Source organism: Cnephaeus nilssonii, assembly GCF_951640355.1.
Source record: "Cnephaeus nilssonii genome assembly, chromosome: 17".
In the NCBI taxonomy this organism is placed as follows: domain Eukaryota; kingdom Metazoa; phylum Chordata; class Mammalia; order Chiroptera; family Vespertilionidae; genus Cnephaeus; species Cnephaeus nilssonii.
In genome coordinates this window covers 15,939,860-15,967,322 of record NC_137088.1, presented here as the reverse complement: position 1 = coordinate 15,967,322, position 27,463 = coordinate 15,939,860, and the positions used below count along the sequence as shown (strand labels likewise).

The 27,463-nt window shown below is 41.4% G+C and overlaps 2 protein-coding genes across 5 annotated transcripts in view; one reads left to right on the top strand and one right to left on the bottom strand.

Moving 5' to 3' along the window:
• Window positions 1-29: 29 nt before the first annotated feature.
• AZI2 (5-azacytidine induced 2) lies at window positions 30-25,649 on the bottom strand. Of its 3 annotated transcripts, none has more exons than XM_079794909.1 (8): window positions 24,869-25,204; window positions 19,645-19,862; window positions 17,294-17,419; window positions 15,942-16,041; window positions 14,716-14,864; window positions 10,620-10,678; window positions 2,918-3,036; window positions 30-712 (listed from the first exon to the last, which is right to left on the bottom strand). In XM_079794909.1, exons 2-8 carry the CDS (start codon window positions 19,855-19,857, stop codon window positions 303-305), a joined length of 1,176 nt encoding a protein of 391 aa, XP_079651035.1. In that variant the 5' UTR covers window positions 19,858-19,862; window positions 24,869-25,204; the 3' UTR covers window positions 30-302. The 3 variants fall into 3 exon arrangements, with proteins under 3 accessions (XP_079651035.1, XP_079651034.1, XP_079651036.1); XM_079794908.1 differs by lacking the exon at window positions 24,869-25,204 and adding an exon at window positions 25,212-25,644 and having other exon boundaries at window positions 37-712; XM_079794910.1 differs by lacking the exons at window positions 2,918-3,036; window positions 24,869-25,204 and adding an exon at window positions 25,212-25,649 and having other exon boundaries at window positions 365-712.
• Window positions 25,650-25,723: 74 nt separating this feature from the next.
• The window catches only part of ZCWPW2 (zinc finger CW-type and PWWP domain containing 2), an 81,706-nt gene continuing 79,966 nt past the window's right edge, over window positions 25,724-27,463 (top strand). For both annotated transcript variants that reach the window (XM_079794912.1, XM_079794913.1), the window contains exon 1: window positions 25,724-25,797. The gene's annotated coding sequence lies outside the window, so the exon portion shown is untranslated. The remainder of the gene's footprint in view (window positions 25,798-27,463) is intronic.

Below are 27,463 nucleotides of genomic sequence, written 5' to 3'. Positions count from 1 at the left end.
ATTCTTTATGTGAGGCCGAAATGTACAAACATTATCAAAGACAGAACTGTCTTTTTGAAACACCTCAAGTTTATTAATTTATTAGTAGTATATATCTGATTTTTAGCCAGAATGTGAAGCTGGAGGGTTGCTCTCATACTGGAAAATCAACTACATAATACGTTACAGTATGTGCAAATGTGTACATTGAAGAACTTTGCAAAAGTTTATTCAAAACCTGCTTTCAGTTTATTAAATAATTTCTCAAGAATACTTGCGGGAGGTACAGCAACCTCATGACCAAGTCACAGATTTCTTCAGAATTAATTCTTATAAAGGCAGTTTTGATTACGTTGATCCAAGTTATGTGGGGGTGGCAGGATGGGTAAAGGCAAAGTTTTATTTTTAGTTTCCCCAAATGCTGTTTCACTTGATTTAGGAGGGCTTGGGAGTACCCAAGAATTGTCTTCCAGAGAATTTCTGCCATACGAGTAGTGTTCCTGAAAGTTTGAACAGTCATGAGGAATGGGTCTCTCGTTATCGGTCCAAGATTGGAGAATTGCTTTCTCTGATAAAATCTTTACATCTGGTAAAGGGGACGATGTGGTATGACAAAGAGTTTTGCCGTTTGGTGAGAGAGGGGGGTGTCTTTTGTATGTTGCAGTGAAATTCGTCAAGTGCAGTTTTGTGCTTTCTTTCCCAAGGTCTTCCATGAATCCTACAGGAGTGCAGGCTAAAAGAGAAAGTATAGGCCAAATGTCAGTTGTCATGGCATTTTTTATCATAAAATTAACATTAATTGGTTGAATTTATAACTGGAAGTGAACATTTCCAAGTTAGAGAAGTCAGTGCACTGTCACTTTTCTCACTTGCAAAATGGACAAAGCATAGTAATCCTATCCCGCCTGTATCATTGTACCATTAAAGGTGAAGAATTAAAAATTTTAAAAAGTGGGAAACCAATAAAGCTAAAATACAAGTAAAGATTCTCTTCTGGGCTCTTAATGGGGCTAGAGAAGGCTTGCAGACATTTTACTTCAGTAGAGAATAAGAAGGCTTTCCTTAAGTTTCAGTATTTATTATTAAATATCATATTCCTTTATTTATTAAAATCTTTTTTTTTTCCATAGATGGTCCAAAAGCAAGTTTTTTCAGGAAGAATTATATTATGAATTAGTGAGACCTAAATAATATGTGTTCAGGCTTTTATGAATTTAATAGTTTAAGTAACAGCTATAAAATAATCCAGTATCTTATGAAATACATATAATATAAGTTCTGCTATTGTTACAATATAGGCCAAGAAAATAAAACAACAAAAAATGTCTTCAGTAAACATGTAATGGCTTAGAAAACAGACTGCTCTGAAGCTATTGTTTAGTCACAGCCAACACAATGGTAGTATGAGCTTTTGTTACTCTTCCAATTCCCAGGGCAGAAAGATCATTTATCCTAAGCCAAAAAGGATGCCAATTGCAACTGAGTTTGACTCTATGTAGTTTTAGGACAAAGCAATTGAACCACATTATAAAATAAGCTCTGTCTTTTTACTTGGGAGGAGAGACAGGAGTGGGGGAGAATTGGAAGTAACACTGTTCAGCTTTTGGGACAGTGATATTGTAGTCAGGAAAAAGGTAATCTAGTCTCGTCTCTGTCTGCTCCTCAGAGCATTGAGTTTTGTAGTGAGGAGTGGTGGCCTCAAGCCTGCCACTGTTACACGAAATGTCCTAGGGAGCACTAAAAATTTATCACCAACTCAGGACACAAGAATGAACCATTTCTAAACAGGAAAGAGCATTTCTCCTTTATTATTATTTGGAAATTATATTTATTATATAAATAAAGAGCCACACTGAAAACTCACTGCAAAATTACTGTATGAGTCCCTTTTAAGAAAAGTCTTATTTCTACCCTCAACTTATATTCCCTTATATATAACCCTAGCCACTAGAACACTCAAAGACAAAATGAACCATAAATTAAGTGAGGGCCTGCCAAAGCACCTTATTATTTTGTTTTGATTCATAAGTCACTAACTGTAGAAAATGAAACAAATTCTGAATTTAGTTTTCCTTCACAATATGCAACATTTCCGCCCACTAGTGTATACTCCTGAGGAGAGCTATTGATAAAATACAATTTTATTTTATTTTTGCACTCTAGGGACAATCTGAAGTATAAACAATTTAAAACTGGATAATATTTTTTATAAAAAGTCATATTTTAGGGCATTCAAATTTATATCACACGTCTCAGAAATACAACTATTATGTAATAAAAGGTATAAATGCACTGATTTTTCTCTGAGGTATAAAAATAGCTTTGGCAAAGTAACCACTACTAATTAACACAAAACTCTTAAAAGTTTACAGTCAGCAACACAGGTAAAATATGAAAGGCAAAGCAATGAAAATTTTTGTTTGGCTGAAGGGGATAAGCATCTAGCCTCTCTTCTAAATAACCTATCTTTTATGGACAGAAAAAAATAACTGCAAAACATGAAAACCAAATAATGAATCAAAGTTACTTTTTTCAAAACAATTGAAAGAGCTAGGTCTTTGGTATACTCTGTAATGAAAAATAGTTTTGGGTGTCTTGGTGTCTTTTTTTTCCAAATATATGAAGTAGTTGTGGTAAAAGGTCAACTAGAGCAAACTTAACACCTCAGCCTTATACACATAAGCAACACTTGGCTGAGAAAAAAAGCCACAAGGGGAAAGAATACAGTACTGAAGAAAAAACACATCAGCAACACCTTTATGTGTGAAGTTGACCAGTATGAGACCGAAGCCAAAGCAGAGACTGGGTAGGCTGTGAACATACTATATATACTTTGGCTTATCAAACTCCTTTGATGAGATTTTGATAAGATATGATAGCTTAGTTGCTCTTCAAGCTTTTGGCTGGAATCAGTGGTTTCCGGCAAACATTGACTTGCCTTTCTTGATCGCAGTTGGGGTTTTCAGTTTTCTTAGTAGTTCAACTTGTACTTGAGTCACCAGATGTAAATTAGACATTTCTCTCTTCAGCTCCCAGTATACATTTTGCACATCATCACTGAAATACAGAGTTTTTAAAAAAGTTAATGGTTATTCTCTCTGTGAACAGAAGAGAATAACTTTAAAATAGAAATGCTCATATCTGCATTTCTGCTTGAATTAGTTTTGAGATGATGTAAATTAAAACTTCCTCATTAAATAATTGAAAGATATTTAATTAGGGCATTATAACAAGTGAAAAGACTTTATTCATAATAATAACACTGACCTAATTTCTAGCAATTAACAGAACTATACTAAAAAGAGTATATGAAAAAAAGTATTCTAACCAATCAGTTCCCTATAGTTCTTGTCTCAGAATTGAGATTTTTATCATAGACTACAGTGCAATTGTGTTAAAACATTTAATAGTAAGGAATATATTCTTCATTTATAACTGATCAAAACTAAAGTGATATTCATGTATGGGTTCTAAATTTGTATTTATCTTATGTTATTCTGTTTTGACACTGTGAATTGAAATACTCATATCAATTGCTGAATGTATACCCAAGCCCCATTAAAATAAAATTTGGGTTTCATGTATTCCATTCTTTTCTGTTTGACTGGGCTGTCTCATACTGTTGTTACTAAACCAATGTGACATGACAGCATAAGACATGAAAAGCCAGATGATTTCCTGGTACTGGGGGGAAAAACTAAGGAGAGAGGATCATATGAAACAGAAAAAAAACTTCACAAATGCCTCTCATTTTTATGATTAAAAGTATTTTTTACCTTAGTTATCTGACAAATTATGTTAGTTGTTTTAAACCTAATTTTTTATAAGTTTCATCTTTAATTAAATATTGTTATTTGGATATTCATGATTTTTTCCTTCTTGGGTTCTTTATTAACTAAATAAATCAAAATCTACAACATATATTCTTACTTTGCTGTACTAGAATACATAGAATATTAGAGTAAGAACAATTGTTACCATAGTGTTCAAATGACCATTATTGTTTTGTACAGGTTAGTGTAACTTTAGGAGCAATGAAATCAAATTGGACAGACATGTCACTTCATGCTTTAATTTCTGACTAGCTTTAAATGAAAACCTTATAAAACAAATTTCAAGGAATACTACTCTTGATACTTAAATCTCATGTCCTATTTTAATCACAGAAGCAACAGATATATTAAAAAACAATTATTTTGAATTATGTAAGGTTACATATATATTTTTCTCAAAATATTCCATTCTACTCAGAATGCTTTCAATAGTAGCAGTGGAATACTTTCTACTGCTCCTGAGAGAAATCTACAGGTTTTAGTCTGTTGTAAACATCACTTGTTAACCAGTAGTCTATTAAAAATCACAGGGCTGCCCAGCCGGTGTGGCTCAGTGGTTGAGCGTTGACCTATGAACCAGGAGGTCACGGTTCGATCCCTGGTCAAGTCATATGCTCAGGTTGGGGTTCGCCCCCAGCGTGGGGTGGGCAGGAGGCAGCTGGTCAATGATTCTCTCTCATCATTGATGTTTCTCCCTCACCCGCTTCCTTACCTCTCTGAAATCAATAATATATATCGATATATATTTAAATCACAGGGCTTTTTGCAGGTTTTTGACAGGTGTGAATAATTATGTCAATCACCTCTACTTCACCAGTAAACATTTGAGATAGTGCTACATTGAATATTTCACATAGGAACCTATCTTCATTGTGAAGAGAGTTGTTGGTCCTTGGTGCAATCCTGGGCATTTGGTGTGCTTTCCAGAGTTACTCATTACATAGTACGTATAAACACTGTATGTGTGCTAATAATTCATGCAGACAGTCACAATATGAATCATACTGCTTAAAAATAGTGTGTCCTTATTGGCATGAGATGGTAAATCAGTACCTGACTTGTAGAAAAGAAAAGCAAATACCCAAGATAGTGTTTGGATACTGGAATATCAAACATATTTATAAACATTCAAAATAGCTAAGCATCTTACCTTATAATAGAGAAACATGCAAATTGACCGCACCTCCGCTATGCTCACGATTGGGCCAGCAGGAGGCTGGGGGCGGGACTCCGGGTGGCATATCCGCCATTGAGAAGTTCAAGATGGCGGTGCCAAGTGGCCGGGCCCATGCGGCTGCTCCCGGGGGTGCCTGGGGCCATCGGCACCCCGGGGGGGCGTGGCTGGGCCCATGCCGCCACTCCCCGGGGTGCCTGGGGCGATCGGCACCCCGGGGGACGTGGCCGGGCCCATGCCGCCGCTCCCGGGGGTGCCTGGGGCGATCGGCACCCCGGGGGGGCGTGGCCGGGCCCATGCTGCCGCTCCCCAGGGTGCCTGGGGCGATCGGCACCCCGGGGGGGGTGCATATCCGGGCCCATTCAGCCGCTCCCGGGGGTGCCTGGGGGGATCGGCACCCTGGGGGGGCGTGGCCGGCCCCTCCCGCCCCTTCCACCCCTCCCTGGGGTCCCGGGGGGCGATCGGCCACCCGGGGGGGGGCATGTCCGGCCCCTCCCGCCCCTCCCGGGGGTCCCGGGGTCGATCGGCCACCTGGGGGGGCGTGGCCCGGCCCCTCCCGCCGTTCCCCGGGGTCCCAAGGGCCGAGGCTTTCCGGGCCTTGGGCACCAGCAGGGAGCCTGCACCGATCGCAGGAAACCACTGGGGGTCGGCTCCTGTGATCGGTAGCAGGGACGCTGGGTGCGGTGAGCCCAAGGCCGGGAAAGCCTGGGGCGGAGGCTTTCCCGGCCTTGGGCACCAGTGGGCAGCCTGCACGGATCACAGGAAACCACTGGGGGTCGGCTCCTGCGATCCTTAGCAAGGATGTTGGGTGCTGCGGAGCCCAAGGCCACCGCCCGGGGCCAAGCCCCGACCCTGAAAGAAGGCAGAAGGCGGTGGCCACAGCCAAGGCCTGGGTCCCTGGTGCCGGCAGAAAACTGGTGCAGGCAGCCAGGTGAATGAAGGTCTATTGCACGAATCTTCGTGCAAACGGGCTACTAGTATACAATAAAAGAGAATTATCATGGAGGTATTAAAAGCAATGTCTGATACAGATTTTCCTTTTCAGTTTAATGAAGACTGCTTATACTAGTAAATTATGTTAAACTAACAGCTAGGTCACAAAGTTGAACATCTATCTAGTCTTTTTCTTTTGTCCTTAATGTCACCTGGATTGAAAACTACAGATATAAATATCTGAAATTATTACTAAGAACAAGCTCTCCCTCTTGTGGATAACAAAGTAATGGCAGTTACTTTACAACTAACACTAAAGTGCTATAGTCTTCAAGGTGTTACATATTTATTTTTAATTTTATCTATTTAAATAAATCTACTTAAATAAAATGTTTAAATATTACTTAAGTGAGATTGGAAAAGGAAAGTTGTCACCCACAAATCTTTAGCAGAGTTCCAACTAATCTTCACTTATCAAGGCATCTTTGAGATTATACTGCAACACTGACCCCCTTTGCCCACCCGACAGGGATTGAAGTTAAGTTTTGCTTTAAATGCCATGCAAGCAAAATCCTAGTAAAATATATGGTTTCTATAAAGAACTTATAAAACTACTCAAACACTGAGATGCAACACTAAAACATCCAAAATGAGAACCCTAAAAACAATAGATAAAACAAAAAAAAAAAATTGAGTGTTGGGCACTTCATTTACATTCTCACGCCAACTTGGCAAACTAGGTTACCGAATTTTACTTGAGGAAACAGGTCCAAGAAGAATTTACTTCACTCTAACATGCTGCTGCTCAAAGGCATCTTTTAGTTATCCAGTCTAGTAACTGACTGGCTTTAGGGGGGTAATATTTTTCATATCACCACCATACATTTATCAAACACCCACATATGCATACTGTCAACACAACCTTATTAACCCCACTATAATATTTCATACTTCTAAATCTTAAGTGTAATGAAATCTTTTTTTTTTTTTTTTAATTTCTTTATTGATTAAGGTGTCACATATTTGTCCTCATCCCCCCATTCCCATCCCACACCCCTCCCCTTGGATGCCCCAACCCTCTGTTGAACTTAAGCATTGGTTAGGCTCATATGCATGCACACAAGACCTTTGGTTGATCTCTCCCCCCTCCCCCCACCCTCCCCTATCCTCCCTCTGAGGCCCGATAGTCCGATCGATGCCTCCTTGTTTCTGGTTCTGTTCTTGTTCATCAGTCTATGTTGTTCATCATTTCCCCTAGATGAGCGAAATCATGTGTCACTATAGATATACTTATAAGAATTGAATGTGCGACGAGCAATAATAGTTATGCTGACAGGCAAATAAATCAGTCTGTAGTGAGTTTCTTTCTGGACCAACAGTTCTTTTGAGACCCAATATCAATGTCCACCGGTTCCCTATGAGTACATGTCGGCACTGACCCCTCAGCTCTGGATGGTGGACAAATGGTGGTAATGCAGGTCCGACTCCCTCTGGTTTGGTCTCGGCTGGACCCAGGGGCACTGCTTCACCCGGATCCAGGGGCCCACGGCCTCACCTGGACCCGGGGCCATTCTCACCCGGATCCAGGGGCCCGCGGCCTCGCCCGGACCCGGGGCCCAGGGCTCACCCGGATCCAGGGGCCCGCGGCCTCGCCCGGACCCGGGGCCCAGGGCTCACCCGGCTCCAGGGGCCCGCGGCCTCGCCCGGACCCGGGGCCCAGGGCTCACCCGGATCCAGGGGCGCGCGGCCTCGCCCGGACCCGGGGCCCAGGGCTCACCCGGCTCCAGGGGCCCGCGGCCTCGCCCGGACCCGGGGCCCAGGGCTCACCCGGATCCAGGGGCGCGCGGCCTCGCCCAGGGCTCACCCGGATCCAGGGGCGCACGGCCTCGCCCAGACCCGGGGCCTCACCCGGACCCAGGGGCGCACGGTCTCGCCCAGACCCAGGATTTAGCCTCACCCGGACCCAGGGGCGCATGGCCTCGCCCGGACCCAGGGGCACGTGGCCTCACCCGGACCCGGGGCCCAGCCTCACCCTGACCCAGTTCCCAGCCTCACCCAGACCCAGGGGCACGCGGCTTCACCCGGATCCAGGACCCAGCGGGGTTTCGTCTTCTTGATCCCATTTCCTGTTGGTCAATTCCATCTCAGTAATTCCTTCGGCCATTTTCTTAGAGCTCCAGGGCAGCCGCCGCAGAACTCGTTGGGCGGCGGGCTCGGCGAAGCTCCGGTGTGCCCGGTGCGCGGCAGCGGGCTGGTCCGGGGTGGCTGCGTCAGCCCTTGGGTCTGCAGCGGTGGCCAGTCACCGAGCGTGCGCACCTGGCCGCTTCCGGGGCGTTGAGAGTCTTGAAGGACTCGGAGGTCAGCAAGCGCGGAGTCTCCCACCCCATGACTCCCAGGGGCTCGTCTGTCCGTGCTCGGCAGCGAGTGGGGCCTTCCCCTCAGCCGGAGACCGCTGGGGGAACTGCGCCGAGCACGTTCCAGGCCGCCACTGTGTCGTCTGAGCCGTAGTTCTTAAAGTGTGATCTTTGGGTCGCCGGCATCAGCATCATCCCGAGTACCCCTCTCTTTTATTCTAGTTGTAGAGCGTCTGCTCAGTCAGCCCTCCGGTGGTTCTGGATGGTGTCTGCTCCGCTCTCCCGTCGTAGACTCAAAATTGTTGTGGTAGGCAGCAATCAGGCTTCCGCCCTATGCCTCCATCTTGGTCTTCCTTTGTATAGTTAAGTCTTGATTGTTGTTGGTGTCGCTGGGAGGAATTGTCCTCCAGGCCGATTGGCTGTGCGGATCCTCTGTGACTATAAAGGAAGAGTTGCTGTGTAGGAGACAGATTTATGGGCCGGGGCTTGGTGCAGCAAGGCTTTGGCGCTCACTGAGTCTGCCTCTAGAATGTGTCCTTTATGTGAGTGGTTGAAATCTGGTGTCATCTCATACCGACCACTAGATGCCCTCGTTTCTGGGTCTCCAATGGTGTGTAGGTCAGCTACTACCTGAGACCACTCAGCAGGACTTACGGCAAAAACTGCAGTTTCCTCCTCCTGTCTGAGCGTCCCTAGAGCAGTCCGACTAGAACCGCAGTTTATCTGGTCAAGCTGCCACAGGGCAGGCCACCCACATGCAAAAGCCGTTGCTTGGAGCCCAGGTGTGCCTGCAAGACGTGCGGGGCGGAGCTGCAAAACAAGCGGGGCGGGTCCCAGGGCGGGGCGAGTCTCAGGGCGGGGCGGGGCCTCAGGGCGCCACCAGACCATGGCGTGGCGAACCGCACTGGTTGCAAGTCCGCTCCTTCTGCCCTCCACGCTTCCAAGCCCCCTCGCTCCGCACTCCAATGCAGCAAACACTGATTGCTGGGCGCGCCTCCGCAAGGAAGTCACTCCCACTCTCCGATCCGAAGGCCGAGAGTCGCGCCTCTCCCCGCAGGCGTCTGGGGCGCTAATCTCCCCTAGGTTTGGAACAAAAGCCACAATTCCCTTCCCCCGACCCACGCGCCTCCGCACCTCAGCTCCTCCAGAGTTCGCTCTTTCCTCTTCTCTCTTAGCTGTAAATCCACCATTCAGCCTGCTCTCCTGTGGTTCTGGGTGGCAGACGCTCTGTGCGCGCGAAGTTCCTTTGTTTAACCTTGAAATTGTTGTGCGCGAAGTTCCCTTGCTCGACTCTGCTGCCCTCCCGGTTCTCCTCTCCCAAAATGGCCAGAGGACCCGAGTGTAAGACAGGAAGTCCTAAGAATCCTCCAAGTCGGTGTTGGCGGTCTCCGGGGCCCCGAGGATCTCAGTGGGGAGCTCGGTCGGGTCGGTGACGCGGGTGGGCCCGTCTCGCAGAAAGATGGTCTCTTCCTTCACCGAGAGCCGCTGCGCCGAGTCCGTGGCTGCCGCCACAGCAGTTGCCGCGGCGCCCACGAGCCCATGGCCCTGGCTGCGGTGCTGGCTGAGAGGAGCCGCCGCCCGGCCTGGGGAGACGCGAGCAGGAGTCGCCGCGCTTGCCAGTCCATCTTTTAGTTTTTTTTTCGGAACTGCCATGCGAGGCAACAGATCAGCCGTTCACCTCCGCCGCCATCTTTCTCCCCGTAATGAAATCTTTTTATCCACATCTCAAGAAGGGGTAGATGTCATGCTTACAAAGTAAAATTGTGTAAAAGCCCAGTTTTCTTAATTGACACTATACATTTACCTCTGATGGTTAGCATTTTTTAGCAATAACGTATTTTTTAAAGTATGTACATAGTTGTTTGTTTTTTTTAGACATATGCTTATTGCACACCTAACAGACTACTTTTGTTCTTATCCCAGGAGGATAATTCTCTTAGAATTTATGTTATACCAAACACTAAGGCTGTCCACGTTTATCCTTGAGATAAGTGATACTACTGTGTAAGAAATGCATAATTCTTTATGTATAAATTAGGATTTATTACGGAACACTTCTACACAATTAACTCTCTAATATCCTAACTAAAATATTATTGAATGTTCAAAAATTTTGTTTAAGGCATTACATTATGCACCTTTCTACTATTCAAGTTCAAGCATATTTAAGCATCAGTTAAATGTGTTTTATATATTGTGATCAGACATTACATGCAGTACCCAAATAATATCCGTTTTTAAGGCTAAGTATAAAAACAACAACAACAACCTAAGTACCTATATACCAAGTAGTCTATGGAAATAGTCAAATATGTATTATATTTGAATGCTGAATAATGTTCATACCTTGAAATGCTTAGTCTCTGGAGATCTCTGCTCTGCAGATCGTCTTCCTGAGATGGATCCTGTCAATTTGTTTTAAAAAAGTTTAAAAGTTGTTACATTCTATTTATTCTCAATACCAGAGACATCTTTCAGATGGGTAGAATATGTCTATAACTCTACAACATAAACTGGATTTGATATTCAATTTTATGAAAATACCTCCAAACCTATACAAAATATTTCAAAATCAATTCTAATTATTTAATCATTAATGCTTTAATTTAAAAAAATGCTCTTATGTAAAAGAATTTGGAATCTTACAAAATGTACTTCTGAAATCTAAAGTCTACATTCTAAAAAGGGTAACAACAAAGTAATGCTCATTCAAGGTACATGTGAATGAATTCCACGAGAAAATGAAGTTTTATTTGTATTTCACTTTTTGATATTTTTTAAAAGTACCAAAATTTAACAGGTTATTTTAAAAATATATCAGCCTAAACTTCCTCGTTCTACATAAATAAGTCTATAAAATCCTTTATATATTTTAAGTTTTAGTGGTGTAGATTATAGATATGACAGAAAAAAAATAACAGATATTAAAAAGTAGGTATGTTCAAGACAACTCTGTAACACACTTGTTTTCAGTGCATCCTCATTTAAGGATCTGTAATAAAAATCACTATCATGGGTACTAATTCACTTGGCAGAAGTGGCCAGTATAAGCTGAGAGAACAAAATTTAATTTTAGTATTTTTATTTACATAATCTAAATATGTTTTAACGTGGAACATTAAAAAGCTGTATTAAGGACTTTGTGAGTACTGTGAATTTGGGAGAGTAAAATATTAAAATATTTTCTATTATAGGAGTTAAAGCATTTTTGGATCTCTGATTATTCAGAAAATACCAACTAAAAATACTTTTAAGGTGTTATCTTCGGAAGCATGATAGGGAAAAAGAGAACTGGCCCAAGACTCACAAAAGGTCCATAGCATATGACCTTGGACATTTTTCTTTCCTGTTCTCCATAGGAGATAAAGGAATCAGATCAGGTCACTTTTAGTTTCTTTGTATCGCTGATTAAAAATATACATTTAAATTAATGTGTACTTAAACATATATGTAGAATTGAAACCTTCATTTTTTAAAGAATAGTTTGACTTTTTTTTTTTTTTTAAGAGAGAGAGGAAGGAAGAGAAATATTGATGTGAGAGTGTAACATCGGTTGCCATTGGGGATGGAGCCAACAATCCAGGCCTGTGCCCTTGACTGGGAATCGAACCAGCAACCTCCTGGCGCATGCCCAATCAACTGAGTGAGCCACAACAGGCCAGGGCTGGAAACCTTCATTTTTAAAGCTAATGATATATTTTTAAAAATATGACAGTTTGGGTTGGAAAATATTTTTTCAGCTATTGCCTAACAATTCAGAAAAATTTAATGTAAACTAGCATTAAGCACAAATGAATTGTCTCTAATATTAAAAAATCCAGTTCCTGGCCAGTCATTAGTTTGCCAGTTTTCTAAAAGGCAGTATGGGTCTGTTCCCTAACTGGTGCCATATGATGTGGGAGTTTCCCATAAAGGGGCCAGGCCCATGGCTTGGGAAACATTGCTCAAGTTAAACAGCTTCTTGTACTAGATGGGACTTCTCAGACCTTACAGTACACTATAGTACATTGTAAATGGGCTATTATTAGGTACCTTAGACATCTACACCATCTCCCTTTTACTGATCCAGTGTTTCCTATACTTCTTTGGCAATGGTGGCTGTTTTTCTCAAAGTATCAACTATACTGGATAACAAGGGCTGGAATATTGGGGGCTACAGAAAGTGTAAAACAGTGATCACCAACCGAAGGTCCGCGGACCACTGGTGGTCCGTGAGGTCCGAAAGGTACCACTGGTCTAAAAGGCCAATAGTGGAACTGACCCTGGAACCTTGACCTCATTAATACCAAACACTAATCAAATGAATTCACTAAATATTTAAGCACACAAACCAAAAAACACTATTATGTTCACGTAGGATGCTGTATCACTTTTCAGAAGGTGTTGTATGTTTCACAGAAAGTACTATCTTAAAAATATTTATAAATATGGCTATAGTAGATATAAGCAAGATTAATGTGAACATATATTTCTCTTTGGCTTGCTTTTTGATTCTCATGCTGACTAACCAACGCCACCTTTGAAAAAGTACACATCCCACAATGTCAAGATAAGATTTCAATCTGGAACCCTTGATGAATTAAGCATTTCCACTTTTCCTTTTCCTGGTTTATTTTCTTATATTAGTTGTAAGCATTTTTAACTTTATATCTCACCTTTCCCTGCCAAATAAATACCAATGAAGGTAGGGACCTTTTTTAAAAAAAGAATTATTCACCCCATCTCACCTTAGACTCTTAAAGTTTCTTAGTCTCTCAGATTCAGTTTCATCAGTAGTAAGAAGTGATAAAGTTTCTTCTATCTTCAAGTCTGTTTCTGTGATTTATGATAGATGAATTAAACTAAAAGAAAATTTATCCCCTAGCACCATCTAGTGGAAAAGAGTAATAACTGAACTATAACTCACATACATACAGTTAGGAGCCAAGTTTTTTGATTCCATGGTACTGCTTCCTACTCTATAAGGAAATATCTATTATGTATAAAAGCTATCAAATTATTTGAAGTAGAATGTATAATACACTGAGCTTCTGACAGTTATAATTCAGAGCTTCAAGGTGCAGATCTTTAGTTGCAAGTACATCTTTTTGAGAAGTCTCTCAGGGCTACTGGCACCAGGGCTTGTGGGAAAGGAAGCTAAAAGCCTTTGAAGGAATTGTGGAACATAGTCACAAGTTCAAAGCTGGGAAAATGAACTTGAGATGGAAAATAGGAAAAAGAAAACATTTTGGCTGTAACAAGAGTTGACTGTAATTTTTGTACTGTTTCCCCTTTATCAGGGTTGGGGGCTCCAAGACAAGTTCTTTGTTCAGTTCACAGGAATTCATTTGGTCAAGGCCAAGGCAGGATGCTGTATTACTCTTGATTCCTGGCTCATTCTTAACCAGTGGTCACCTTCGATAAAGACTGCACTATAGTAATGAGCTCTATATAAGGACAGTTGGGATTCAGAGGCACATCCTGGCTGTCTGTCAGGAAGTGTTGGAAGTAGTCTTCTTTTAGTTAGTGACATCCCAGAGGCACCTCAGGTAGGTGACACAGCTCCTCAATAGTGCTGAAATGCTCAGATGGGCAAAATGGTTGAGCTGAGAAATAATTATCCAACTGGGTACCTTAGTTTGAAATACATGACTGTATATATGATGCATATAAAGGCTATCTGAATCCAGACTACTAAGTTTTTAAATTTCTCGTAATAACTTTTAAAATTTGCATTTGCTGCACTGCTCTCACACCACCCTGCTTCTCTATCATCTCTTCTTTTTATCTTCAGCACTATTTGCCATGACATTGGAAAACATGTATCCAAACTTGTTAGAACCCAATGTAAAGTATTAGTAAATAGACTCTTGGTGACGACAGACAGGCAGCTGTGTTTTATTGGATGACTTTAAGCTAACCACAATTAAGCAGCTAAGCAGGGTGTTTTGGGTTTGCTCTCCCCCGCCCCCGCCCCAAATCCGTGAATTCTCAGCTATTTGCTGAAAATTAAACTTGCCCCAAAGTATCAGACTTCTGAAAATGAGTGGCCTCTGTAAAGTCTTTTTTAAAAATTCTAAAAATCAAGTTGTCTCTTGTGGTGTCTGTATTTATTAAGTTATTAAGGAAAATAAAAGGGAAACTTAAAACCGAGTTCTCTTTAAACCAGAGAATAAATGACTTAAGGAAGTTGAAGGAAAGGGAGTTTGAATAGCTTTAATAAATTGATAAATAATAAGCTTTATAAAAGTTAGTTTTTATACAACAAAATTATATAATTCTGGGATTATGCTAAAAGTATACAGTATATCAGATTTTAGCACAAACGAGAGGATAAAGGTGAATTTTTCAGAGAATGTAACTCTAAGTAGTTAGAATTTGTTAACTCTGTGATTTTAAACCTAGTTAAGTCATTCATATAATGCACACAGAATCTGAATTTCTCAATTTAACTCTGCAGTACCGTTTGTTTGGCTTTTTGTAGCTCTATTCTGAGATTGTTACATTCTTTCTTCATCAGTTCTAGTTCTTGCTCCAAGCCATGGATCTTCAGGTCACAACTCAACTTTTCCACCTCCCAGTTTGATGAAGGTGGATTTAAATTCCTTATCACTAGAAAAAAGAGGGACATCACAATTTTTTTTCTGTCTTCTACTTATAATTCAAAAAAGTTATGCTAGTAAAATGCAGATAATAGAAAAACTAATATAAAATATGGAAAGTTAGTTTTTTAAAAACAGTAATTACCTTAAAAATCTGTGCTAATTAGAATAAGAAATCTAGCAAGCCTTGTTTTAGAATGTATTGTTCACCCCTATCTCTGATTTTCTGTTTAGGTTAAAGTACAAATTGGTCAGTATGCAACTTCAAGATATATACTAGGCAAGCATATGCTTAAAATTATAGACAGATCAATAATCTGTATATAAGTCAAGGTTAAGACAGTGACAAAAATTAAATAAAGTGAGTAAACTGAGGCTCACTCTGCTAATCACTCCACATAGTCCTTTCAGAGTATAAAGTTTGACCCTTAAACTGAGAACATTGTCAAAACAATTTTATTCATAAACCTTCCACTGTAGACCCCTTGATACAACTGAATACTGACTTATCCTGACTTTGTTCCTTAGTCTACCTAGAAAAAGTCCCCCTAAACTACCCTCAATCTCCTACCAAAAGGTCTCTCAGAGGCCTACTTTTCAGCTTGTTTCATTAGAATGTTCATGCAAACATGCTATACTCATATCCCACAGACCTAACTTTTCACCCTAGCAACTCATTGCTCATCTGCACATTTTAATAACCTTCAGAAATTAAAAAAAAAAAGTAATTGTAACCAGTCCATGACAGTATGTCTAACAGTGGACAAAAGATTAGTGGAAAGAAAAGCCAGAACATACCAGTGGGCAAGAGGTTTTGACAAGGATGGGGTTCTACTCCTTTCTTCATCTACTTTATCACAAACTAGCCCTGAATTAAAAACTTCCCTCTCCGTTCCCCCAGGAATAGTGCAATTTATATCTAAGGAAAGTTAAAGGAGTTGAAAGCAGAATAAATTAATATAAGCCTAAAAATTAAATAAGTTAAAGCTGTAGCATACAGACAAAGTAAAGTGATCATGGATATAACACATGAACGGAAAAAATGTACTAATCCCGTTAAAATATTTATAACAAGTAAGTGGCATACCCTGCTGAGTTTCCACCTCTGTTCTTAGCTGGAGGAGTTCTACTTCTTTAGACTGCAGCTGTTCATTCAATACTTTCAAAGATTCAGAGTTGTCTTTATTCTAGTTAAGTAGGGAAAATGACAAATTACATTCAATAAAATCTGCAGGTGATATTATATATTAATTTTCAGGTAGATGTTGAAAAACTGATTCTAGCCTTTTAAAAGCAAGGTGGGAAAATGAACTCAGTTTTTCACTCTTTTTTTCTTTTTCTAACTTGGGACATATTATTCACTGGCCTTAAAAAAAAAATACTGACAAATTCTACCATGTCCTGATTTTTCAAAATAAGTGAGTGGTGTTAGATGTATTTAAATCCTAACATCATTATATATACTATTAGAGGCCCAGTGCACGAATTGGTGCACGGGTGGGGTCCGACCAGCCTGGCCCCAATGGGGCAGATAGGGGCTGGGCCTGTGAAGAGACGGCGGGAGGTTGGCCAGTCAGCCTGCCCCGATTAGGGGGGGCAATCAGGGGTGGAGCTGGCTGGGGGGAGGGGCTGCAGGCCAATCGGGGTGATGGGGGCTGATCGGGGGTGGGGCCGGCCATGGGGAGGGGCGGTGGGCAAGCTGGCCCTGCCCCCAAATGGGATGGAGGGACCGATTGGGGGCCAGCAGCCTGGGGGAGGGGCCATGGGTGGTTGGCCGGCTGGCCCTGCCCCTGATTGGAGTGGGGGGGTTGGGGTGGTGGGGGCCCATCAGGGGCAGGGATGGCCAGGGGGAAGGGCTGCAGGCAGTTGGTTGGCCAACCCTGCCCCTGATCAGGGTGAGGGGGCCAATCTGGGGTGGGGCTGGGTGGGGTGAGGGGCTGCAGGAGGTTGGCTGGTTGGCCCACCCCCTGATTGGCAGGTTCGCTGGCTGCAGTGGGCGTCATAACGACCGGTTGTTGCAGTCGTTCAGGCATTCGGGTCACTTTGGGTTTTTATATAGAGAGATTTATTTTGCATAGAATTAAGTTGCAAACATTACTGTTAATACTTTCTTAAAAATATATATTTTATTGATTTCAGAGAGGAAGGGAGGAGAGACAGAAACATCAATGATGAGAGAGAACCATTGTTTGGCTGCCTCCTGCATGCTCCCCACTGGGGATCAACCCTTGACCAGAATTGAACCTGGGACCCCTTCAGTCCACAGGTCAACGCTCTATCCACTGAACCAAACCAGCTAAGGCTATTAATACTTTTTATTTTTGCCTTGAGCATGTTTATTTTTAATTTTTATTTAATATTTCGTATATCTAACTTTAACATCTTGAATGAGAAAACTCATTTGCAATATATAGTATCATTCTTTTGAAACCAACTTACCATTTTATCCAATTTGCTCTTTAAATTATCTCTATCAATGCAAACCTCTCGATATGCATGATAGGCCTTATTTACTTGTTCTCGTCCCACAGAACTTGTTTCTTCATCTAATAAAGCTCCTGTAAGCTAATGATACAGAATAAGAGAAAGTTTAAAAGGGTATTCTACATAAAACAATTAGTCTTCTCATGGTATCACATCTTACTTTAATCATTGTAATACAGGGATAAAGCCTGGACTGTAATTATCTGAACATTTCACTTCCATACAATTAACCTTTACTGATTAAGAAAGCAAAAAAGTACAGAATATTTTTTAAAGTATTCTATTTTATGCTTTTACAGTGGAACCTCAGTTCTCAAACTCAATTTGTTCCGGAAGGCTGATTGAAAAAGGAATCATTTTCCATATATATATATGGAAAATGATTCCATATATGAAATATGCTAATTAACCAGGATGCCATAACGGGTCGACCAGACAGGAGGAGGTTACATGCGCAGCATCGGGGGTGGGGCGGCAGGGGCCTCCACGTGCCTGCACTGGGGGAGGGCCTGATCAGCAGCGGCCACGGCTGCTTCAAGGGGCAAAGAGGGAGGCAGCGCTGGACCAGCAGTGGCCGCAGGGCCTGGAGAGCAAGGCAGGGCCAGACCGGTGACTTGAGGGTGGGCGGCGCCGCACAATTTCGAACCATGCACTGGGCTCCTAGTTAGAAATAATGTAAATTGAATGAATCTCTTCCAGACCCCCAAATGACTCCCTATTTTGTTTTAATCTTTATTATACACATTACATGTCTAATGTACTATTTGCTTTATAAATACTATAAATAAATGCTTTAAAAAGGAAAAGGACATGAAAATTTAACAAAAAGGAAATGAAATGTACACTAAAAATGAAAAGTTAATCATAATAAGCAGCTATAAGAGCAAAAAAAAACAAACAATATTCACAGTACCATTTCTTGAGATGTTACAACGTAAGGTTTAGTGGTAAACTGACTCATAACCACACATTCTCTCCTTTGTCACCTGAGAGATGAGTGACTGATCATACAGGTATCAGCATGAAAGAGTTGTCGGATTGAGAAACGAATTGTTCAAGATGGGATATGTTTGAGATCTGAGGTTTGACTGTACTTATTAAAATATTTTATACTTTGCAGTATCTGTTTTATAGCATATTCATCTATCATACTAAAACACAGTACATCATTTTTTTGTAGTCTTTAGGTGTTTTCCAAGTCATAGTATTTACTTTCCATTATCACAAAAGGTGTCAAGGAAAGGATGGATTAGTTCATTAAATCCTATATTACTCCAAAATGGGAATTAATAGATTATTGATCACAAAGTACAGAAATATTTCCAGTGTTAACTAGACCAAATCACAATATTATTCTGAACTTTAAAACACACACAACTGTAAGCTCCAAAATGTTACTTTTTCTCACTTTATCCCAGAATGTCACAAATTCATTTCATCACCATTAAAGTAAATTAATATGAATACAAAGAAATTGTGAATAATTTTTACAACAGACTCCTCTTCTCTTATTCCTCCAAAAGAATTTAACTTTATCAAGCTCCATCCTTGAGTTTTCACAAGCAGATAATTCATTTCCTTGTTTGCTAAGGAACCCATTTCCTTCCCCCTTCACTGAAGCTGCTGCTTGTGAAATATGAATATACTGATCTGAAGAAACAAATTAAGCTAAAACTTTAAAACTCAAAAACAAATGGGTGAGGAAAATTTCCTAATACACAAAGCCAAGTAGAACTGATGATTCATAATTGAATCATCTACCTTGCTGTATATTTTACAACATTTAAAAGTGTCAGGTTTCTTCAGGAGAAAGGTAAGTAGATGAAATTTATCAGTTAAAAAGCAGTATTCTTGTTATGTGTGTTCAAAAGCAAAAGAGAATGGTGAGGTAAAGAAGATGTAAGTCCTGGTGAAGATATTATTAAGCATATTAGAACACTGTTCCAGGCGCTTTCTCCTTTGACACTTAATTTCCTTTATTGGCTATAACTTTTGCACAGATTTTAAAATCCTGAATAAAAAACATACAATTATGAAGGTAAGGCAATCTGAAAAAGAGGTTAAGAAAAATATCTGGCATATATTCCTCCAAATTGTTAAATCCTATTCTATAAATATTCCCCCAGCACAGCGTATGTAAAACAGTGCTAGCTATCAGTACAATACTCAGGGTTTTGAAGTTAGCAGTGAGTTATCCTTGGAAATTTAGTACAACCATGGAAGACAGGACAGAAAAATATTTAATACTTTAATATTTTCAATTGTTCTTTGGGTCACAAAACATAATGAAGATAATAAATAATTACCTTTTCTTCCAAAAATCTTATTCTTTTCTTTAGGAAAGAGTTCTCTTTCTCTGAATCCTTGAGTCGTTTTTTGATGTCTTCATATGCAGTGACAAGGGCAAAATGTGAAGCAACAGACTCATCTGAATATATTGAGACCGGAGTCACTGTTTCTCTTCTATGGGCTTTTTCATGATTTAGAATGCAGATATCATCTTCTACCAGTGTATCCATGACAGCTATTTAAAACAGTAAATATGTACAATATAAATGTCTCACTGAATAAATGAACAGAAAAAAAAGGAATATTTAGAATAATGTGAATATTGAGGGGATGCTTCAAAATTCCTGTTTGTTTTAGAGGCAGTATAGTATATGGTTAACAGCACAGACTCCGAAACCAGACTGCCAAGGGTTTGAATCCAAGCTCTACTACTTAGTGTCTATGTAGCTTTGGGCAAGTTACTTAACCTCTCTGCCTCAGTTTCCTTAAGAAATAATAGCAACTACTTCATAGAGTTTTTAAGAATATTAAAATAGTTGATATTTATAAATCATATAAAACCATAATTTCAGCTATTAGTAAGTTTTATAAGAAGTTTGAAACACCATTTTCAGTCAAAGAATAAACAGTTTTAAACTCTTTATACCCATATATTTCTTCCTCATCAACATTTCCATTCTTAGATATAAATAGCAAGTTTATAGCCTCCCAAATTATAAATTTTCAAAAACTCTTTTAGTATAATTCATTACCTTATTATTACATATTTTAATGCATACTCCACTATATTCTTTCCATACCAGTAACTGATTATATTTGTTATATATTCAAAGTAGAAGACAAAGGAATTAACATTTGAGTGTCCACTATGTCCCAGTACCATGTACTACATTCTTATAATATTATTTAAATTCTTCCATACAATTCTATGAAGTAGGCATCATCTACATTTGGTTGGAATTTGAAGGGTAAAGCAATTTTGCTCAAAATTAAATCTAGTAGGACATTAGCTCTATGACGGCAGAGGTTATGTCTGTTTTTTGCTCATCGTGTCCCCAACTCATCATTGTGTGGAAGATACTCAATATTGATTATTGAGTGAAGAATGATAGAGGTAGGATTCAAATCAAACTCTGAGTCTAAAACCTAAGAGAAGCCAATTACTTAATTAGTTAAAATATACTCACTCTTTACAACTACTTTTGTTAGATTCATTCAGCATTACTTACCCACCTGAGTTATGTTCCTGAAAAAACACGATGGAAGGAAAAATAGTAGCTGAAACCTCTTAAGATCTCATGGGAAAGACGGGGTAACAGGGACTGTAGGCCATAAGAGAACCTAAACAATCTTTTAAAATAAGATACCAAATACAGCACTCTAAATGAAGACTCTCAATGGTGTTTTATGTATCTTAGATTAGTAATTAATTGATGCTTGAAAAAATGTTTGTATTTACCAGTCCTTGCTTGAGATGACATTTGATTGCTTACTAGTGTCAGTCACTGTTCTAAAAGTATTATAGGTGAAGAAACTGATGTAGAAGGAACTTAATTTTCCATAGTAACATAGTAAATGGAGAGCTGGGATGTAAACACAGGTGCAGAATGTTTCACTATGCCTGCGTTTTTATGGCGGTTTCATTACATAATAGGCATAATTGATTTGATTCAAACTCCAGCTCCTCTCCACTACCCTGAAATCTGTGGGACTATACGTTCCAACCCTCTAATCAGATGGGTGGTTCTCCTGGCAACCAGCCACCATCCTGAGGTGCTGTCCAAAAGTCATCTCATTAACATAAACCCAGTCCTGGTGGAAAGGGCTTGTTATACCAGTAAATAACAAGACACCCATTTCACTTTTATGGCTCTGATGTGATTTCAGGAATTGAGGATGAGACCAAATACAGGGGTGGGCAAAAGTAGGTTTACATTCATGAGTATGTGAAATAGTTTATTCTTGTATTATTTTTAATTACTGTAGTATTCATTTGTATTACAACTGTAGAGCTACTTTTGCCCACTCCTGTATTATGACAAAAGATGCTCTCATAGCTCTTATCCCTCAGTCAATTCCAAGAATTTTGAGAGCTGTGATATATAAGAAATATTATTTTGGTTACCTTGAATGACCAAATATATATATTTCTTATAAAATCACATATTGCAATAATAATGGAGAAACAAAGGACACAATTTGCCAGATCAGGTGGATAGGAAACAGTAGTTCCTGAGGCTAGGGGAGAGACATAAAGAAAAAAATAGATTCAAATATTGATAATCAGAATTATTTTTTAAAATCTTAAATTTCAGTCTTCACTACAGTTAACACTGAGAGGACCCTCAGTTGAGCTGGGTGCGAGACACTAGAAAACAAAGAAATACCTTCTGACAGACTGGTCTTTTTTCTAGAATAAATATGATTATATTCTCATATTTCATCATCATAATATCTACCATTAATTGCTCCCTTACTGTATGTCAGGCACTGGTGCTTCCACATGCATTTTTTTCTATTTAGTACTATTATTCTAATTTATAAACAAAGTCTTAGAAACATTAAATACTTTAGTTACAGATACATAACTAATCAGTGGCAAAACTGGGATGTGAACCCAAATAAGCTTCCAAATTTATTTCCTTTTAAAATTTTTTCATTTATTGAATTTTATTTTATTTTATTTTATTTTATTTTTTTTGAGAGAGAGAAAGAGAGAGAAAGGAACACTGCATGCACTCATTGGCTGGCTGCTGCTTTATCTCTGACTAGGGATCAAATCCCCAACCCTGGCATATGGGGACAACATTCCAACCAAGCTACCCAGCCAGGGCCAAATTTATGCTTTCTTTTTAAAAAAAAATATATTTTTATTGATTTCAGAGAGGAAGGGAGAGGGAGAGAGAGATAGAAACATCAATGAGAGAGAATCATTGATCGGCTGCCTCCCGCATGCTCCCTACTGGGGATCAAGCCCACAACCTGGGCAGTCCCCTTGACTGGAATTGAACCTGGGACCCTTCAGTCCCCAGACTGACACTCTATCCACTGAGCCAAGCCAGCTAGGGCCAAATTTATGCTCTTAATACAACATTCTTAGAGGCAATATAGCGTGGATTCTGATTTTCCCCAAAATAATCTGGACAAGGCAGATCTCAGTGGTAGAAAGAACTCTGGCCCAAGATTCAGAAATCTAGATTCTAGTATACAATCTGATGCCCTGAGTATTATTTTATTTCCCCAGATGTAAATTTTCCCACCAATAAAATGATAGGGTTGAACTACATCATTAAGATGCCACCTTCCTAAATTGTGAAGGCAAAATTTTAATCTGAACATGGAATGGCAACCTATAGATAGATATAAGGGAATGCACATTTTTGCCAGGAACTGAGTAAAAGGTATGTAATACTAGTCCACACCAAACTTGGCTAGAATGACTACCACAGATGAGAAAACTGAGGCTCAGAGGTGAGGTAAATTTGCCTAAAATCACTGACAGTATGTGACAGGGTTTAAATAAAGGCCTATTTGTTACTTTCTTTTTTCTATTCTACATTACCTCTTTTTTTCCTAAGTTTTTTTTTTTTTTTTATATTATTGTTAACAATACTGCAGATGTCCTCCTCCCTTTACCTGCTGCCCTCACCACGGTATTGTCTGTGCCCATGGGCTATGTATATACATATTCTTTAGCTAATCCCTTCACCTTCCTTTATCCAGTTCCCCTCCCACCCTCTACACTTTGTCATTCTGTTCTGTTTTTCTTGTTCATTAGATTCCACATATTAGTGAGATCAATGGCATTTGTCTTTCTCTGACTGGCTTATCTCACTTAGCATTTCCATCATGATTCTACCTCGGAAAAGCCAGAATATCCCTTCATAAAGTTAGTCAAGATACTATGGAGCAAGAATTAAGTCTTATAGAAGACGAACGCTCCTTTCTCTATTGTAATGAATAATTAAATGCAGGAATGGCCTAACTATTCTATCCATGTACTACAGCACTCAACTGTCCTATAACTTAGTGCCCCCAAATGTACTTAGCACCAGATATATAGTATGAAAAACTTCATTCTCATTTTTATAACCCTCACTGCGTCGGTCCAGAAATGAATTTGTGTGACCAGGAATCATAAGAATTTTTCAGGGTTAACATCGGTATAAAGAGCATTCTACTTCTTTTCATTCCTTTCATAAAATAATACATCTCAATGTAATTGAGCACCTATGTAGTACACTAAATGTTACTAGTATTAGCAATGAGTATTCTCTAATAGTGATATGACAACTATAATCCAGAATATAAATACCACATTGGCTCTGTTACTTCATGAATTATGAAAAATGTCACAACATTTTATTAATCATAACAGCTTCTGTGTTGGTAATATTTACCAAGTGTTTCTAGTATGCCAGGCAATATGCTTTGCCTTTGAGGGAAACTCATTTATTTTTAACGATTCATTAAATCTACATTAAGACCTCTGAGGAGGGCAAGAAATTCCTCTTATCACAGGTGGAGCAACTGAGAAAGACAAAAGTAGAAAGTGTGGGAGCCAGAAATGAAAATCAACCAGTTGACTCCAGAGCCAGCAAAACTTTTAGAAACCTTGCTTTGGTACCTTGGAGAGTAATCCTTAATACCATTGGAGAGACAGAGAAAACGAAGAGATTTAACCTCTTACCCAGTGTCAAATGCATAAATAGGAAAATCAACACTCAGATCCTGAGTGAATGTTCTGACTTATTCCAGTGCATTTCCCATGGCACTAGACTGTCTCTTTAAAACTTTACATTTGTACACAACTTCCGATTTTAGAAACAAGAGCGCATTAAAACTTTGTAAGAACCCCGTGAGGGATGCACAACTCCTGATTTACACATGCTTGTAGTGAGTGATCACAACAGGTTGGGAAACTAGATACGGCATGTTTAGAGAACTGGAATTTAAATTATGCCACGGGATCTTGCTCAATCCAATTTAAAATTACAAAAATAAAACAGCGCCTTCCACATTTAAGAGGCACGGGTCAATTCCAAACCTCGTCCGTCACTGTCTTTTATCATCTTAGCATATTTCTAACAACACATCCTGGAGCAATCTTTTTTTCATCCGTATTGCAGTTTTCGCGAGTCTCTTGAGTTCCCTACCTGTCGGAACGGGGGTCTGCCTACCTCAGCACAAGATCGAAGACCATACAACGCACAGGTGTGACACTGGCGAAACGATACTTACTGTTGGCCTCGACAATGAGGAGGGGGTGAAGTCCACTGCTCGGATGCCCCAGGCAGTACGTCCCTCTTACGTTTTAGATATAGAAGCAGTCTCAATGAATGAAATAAAACCGAAGATGCCCCCGTAAATGAGAGTCCAGAACGAAAATAAGGAGAAGTAAAGCGAAGGACCAAGATGGGCCTGGAACAGCGAGGGTGCGAGGCCGGCAGGGGGAAGGGATGCCCAGGCGTGGGCCGCTCCCCAGCCACAGAAAAGGACCTGTCTCCGGGGCGGCCACAGCGGCGGCCGTTGGTCCCGGCACTGCCCGCGACCCTCCCCCGGCCACAGCCGGTCACTCACTCACCCCTAAGGCCGGCTACGTAGGGCCGCGGAGTTTCGATTCCCCAGCGTTCGGAAACGGGTCGCCAGGGGTCACCACGGGCTTCCGGTTTCCTCGAAGACACCGCCGCTTCCCCGGCGAAGGCCGCCGCTCCGGGTACACCGCGGAGGGGTTCCCATTGCTTTGGCCTCCGCTGCACCAGGGCCGACCAGGGGGCTGGGGCCCGGGGATCGGGAAGGAGTGGCAAGCCGGGGCAGGAGGGGCCGAGGCGCCGCCGGGAGCAGGCCCGTTACCCAGCAACACGCGCGCGAGGCCCAGGACCGCTGGCGCCGGCCCCCTCAGCACCCACTCGGGCCGCCCCGCGGCAGGGAAACGCGGCCGAGAGGGGCTGGTGGCGAGCAGCACCCGGCCGGAAGGGGGCTGCCGCGGTCCTCGCTCTCGGCGCCGGGGCCACGCCAGCAAACCGGAAGTCAGGCCCCAGGGAGCCGGAGCTTGGAGGGGTGGGGAGAGGAGGAGGTGGGCGTGGCGTACTACGTGTCCCGTGAGCCTCCGCGGCGGGCCTGGGCGGGCCGCGGCGACGCGAGGAGGGGAGGCGGAGCTGAGGAGTTGGGTAAGAGCGTTTTTCTCCGCTGCGAAGGGTGCTCGGGAGGCCTTTCACCCTTGTCGTCGAGCGCGTCCAGTTGAGGGTCCCCGAGCGTGTGTGCTGCGTGTTCGCTCCGCTTGGCAGCGCCCTCACGAGCTTACCGAGCTGACGCCTCGCGGAGGCTGGGAAACCTGTAACCTCGCGCGCGTGGAGTGTGCGGGTGGCGGGTGGGGAGTCGGGGGGCGCGCGGGGAACCGTTTACCCCCCCCCCCCCCCCCCCGCTGATTCGAACCCTTGGGCGATCATTTGAAGCAAACTCGGCGCATCGCTGAACGTCCCCTAGTTATTCCGCACACTGCTGTCTTTTAAAAGATGAAGTTGATTGCATTTAGGACAAAGCTTTGGGATTTCGGGATTGTACCGGCTGCCCTGGAATTGCTACCACCTTTGGTTTTTCCTGGATGACATTCTTGAGCTGTGGCGTTAGGAGTAATCGAAGTTGTTATATTTGGGGGTCGCAGCCAGCGGAGCCCCTCAAGCTCCAGGGCTGTTTCGGTTTAAAGGAATAAACAAGGAAACGGTCATGACAGGCACATATCCCTTATTAACCGCCAACCGGCATCAGTGACGCTCCTCGCCACTCCCTCACCTAGTGTTTTGTCCACCGAGGGCTTAAATATTGGTACAGGTGTGTGTGCTGTTGGCGATGTTTTCGCATCGCCTTGTAACTCATCAGGCCAACTGTCAGCTCATCAAAGCATGGATTCAACTCTAGGCTTCTGAAAAATTCCCAGCTGTTAGGAATAACGACCACTACTTAGTTACGGTGTGCTTAAAATATTTAAAAATCGGTATTCGTGTATTCATTTAGAAAGTTCATACGCTTCAGTGTGTCTTTGCTGGGGCATGGAAGAGACCCGTGTTTTTAACTTAGTGGACAAGAATCCTGTTTGTTTGCTTCCATAGTGCGCTGTACTAATTTAATAGTTAATTCCTGAAGTTCATCCATAGCCAATCAGGGCAGCGGAAGGGGAGAAAAATTAAAAACCAAGCGGTTTGTTTTAGTAAAATACTGAAGAATGTTAAACTAAATCGGAGTAAGTAAAGGATATGTTTAGCTTCAAAACTAAAATTACAGTTTTAGTGTAGACATTTAATAACATGGGGAAATGTTTATAATATTGCTAAAGCAGATTGTCAAGTTCTGTTCAAGATGACAGACATTTATTTCTATCTTTTTCTATTAAAACTACAATTAAAAAGTAAAGAAAAGAAAATATGCACATAACAGAAAAGGAGAGGGTTGGAGAATAATGAGTGAACAACGGATTTCGGCAAATACTCTGAGAGGAGCTGGGTGTGAGCATGTTGTCTAAGGGAGCCCAGGAGCTTCAGCACAGAGCAGGCTGGACAGGTGTCCACCATGGCGGTAGGCTCAGTCTTCCCCAGCCATCTGGGGGGGCTCTGAAGGCTCTTCATTGGTTCTCAACCTTTCTAATGCCGCGACCCTTTAATATAGTTCCTCATGTTGTGGTGACCCCCAACCATAAAATTATTTTCGTTGCTACTTAACATCTGTAATTTTGCTACTGTTATGAATCGTTATGTAAATATCTGTGTTTTCCCATGGTCTTAGGCGACCCTGCTAGCGGTTCTCAACCTGTGGGTCGCTGCTGTAGAGCCTAAGTGGTCG

What these genes read in the sequence shown, in the direction of transcription:
- AZI2 (XM_079794908.1), bottom strand. Translation starts at nt 19,857, where the DNA reads ATGGATACACTGGTAGAAGATGATATCTGCATTCTAAATCATGAAAAA. An exon ending in TAAGATTTTTGGAAGAAAAG is followed by an intron (nt 17,420 to 19,644) that starts GTAATTATTTAT and finishes CTGTATCATTAG; the next exon opens with CTTACAGGAGCTTTATTAGA. An exon ending in AGAGCAAATTGGATAAAATG is followed by an intron (nt 16,042 to 17,293) that starts GTAAGTTGGTTT and finishes CTACTTAACTAG; the next exon opens with AATAAAGACAACTCTGAATC.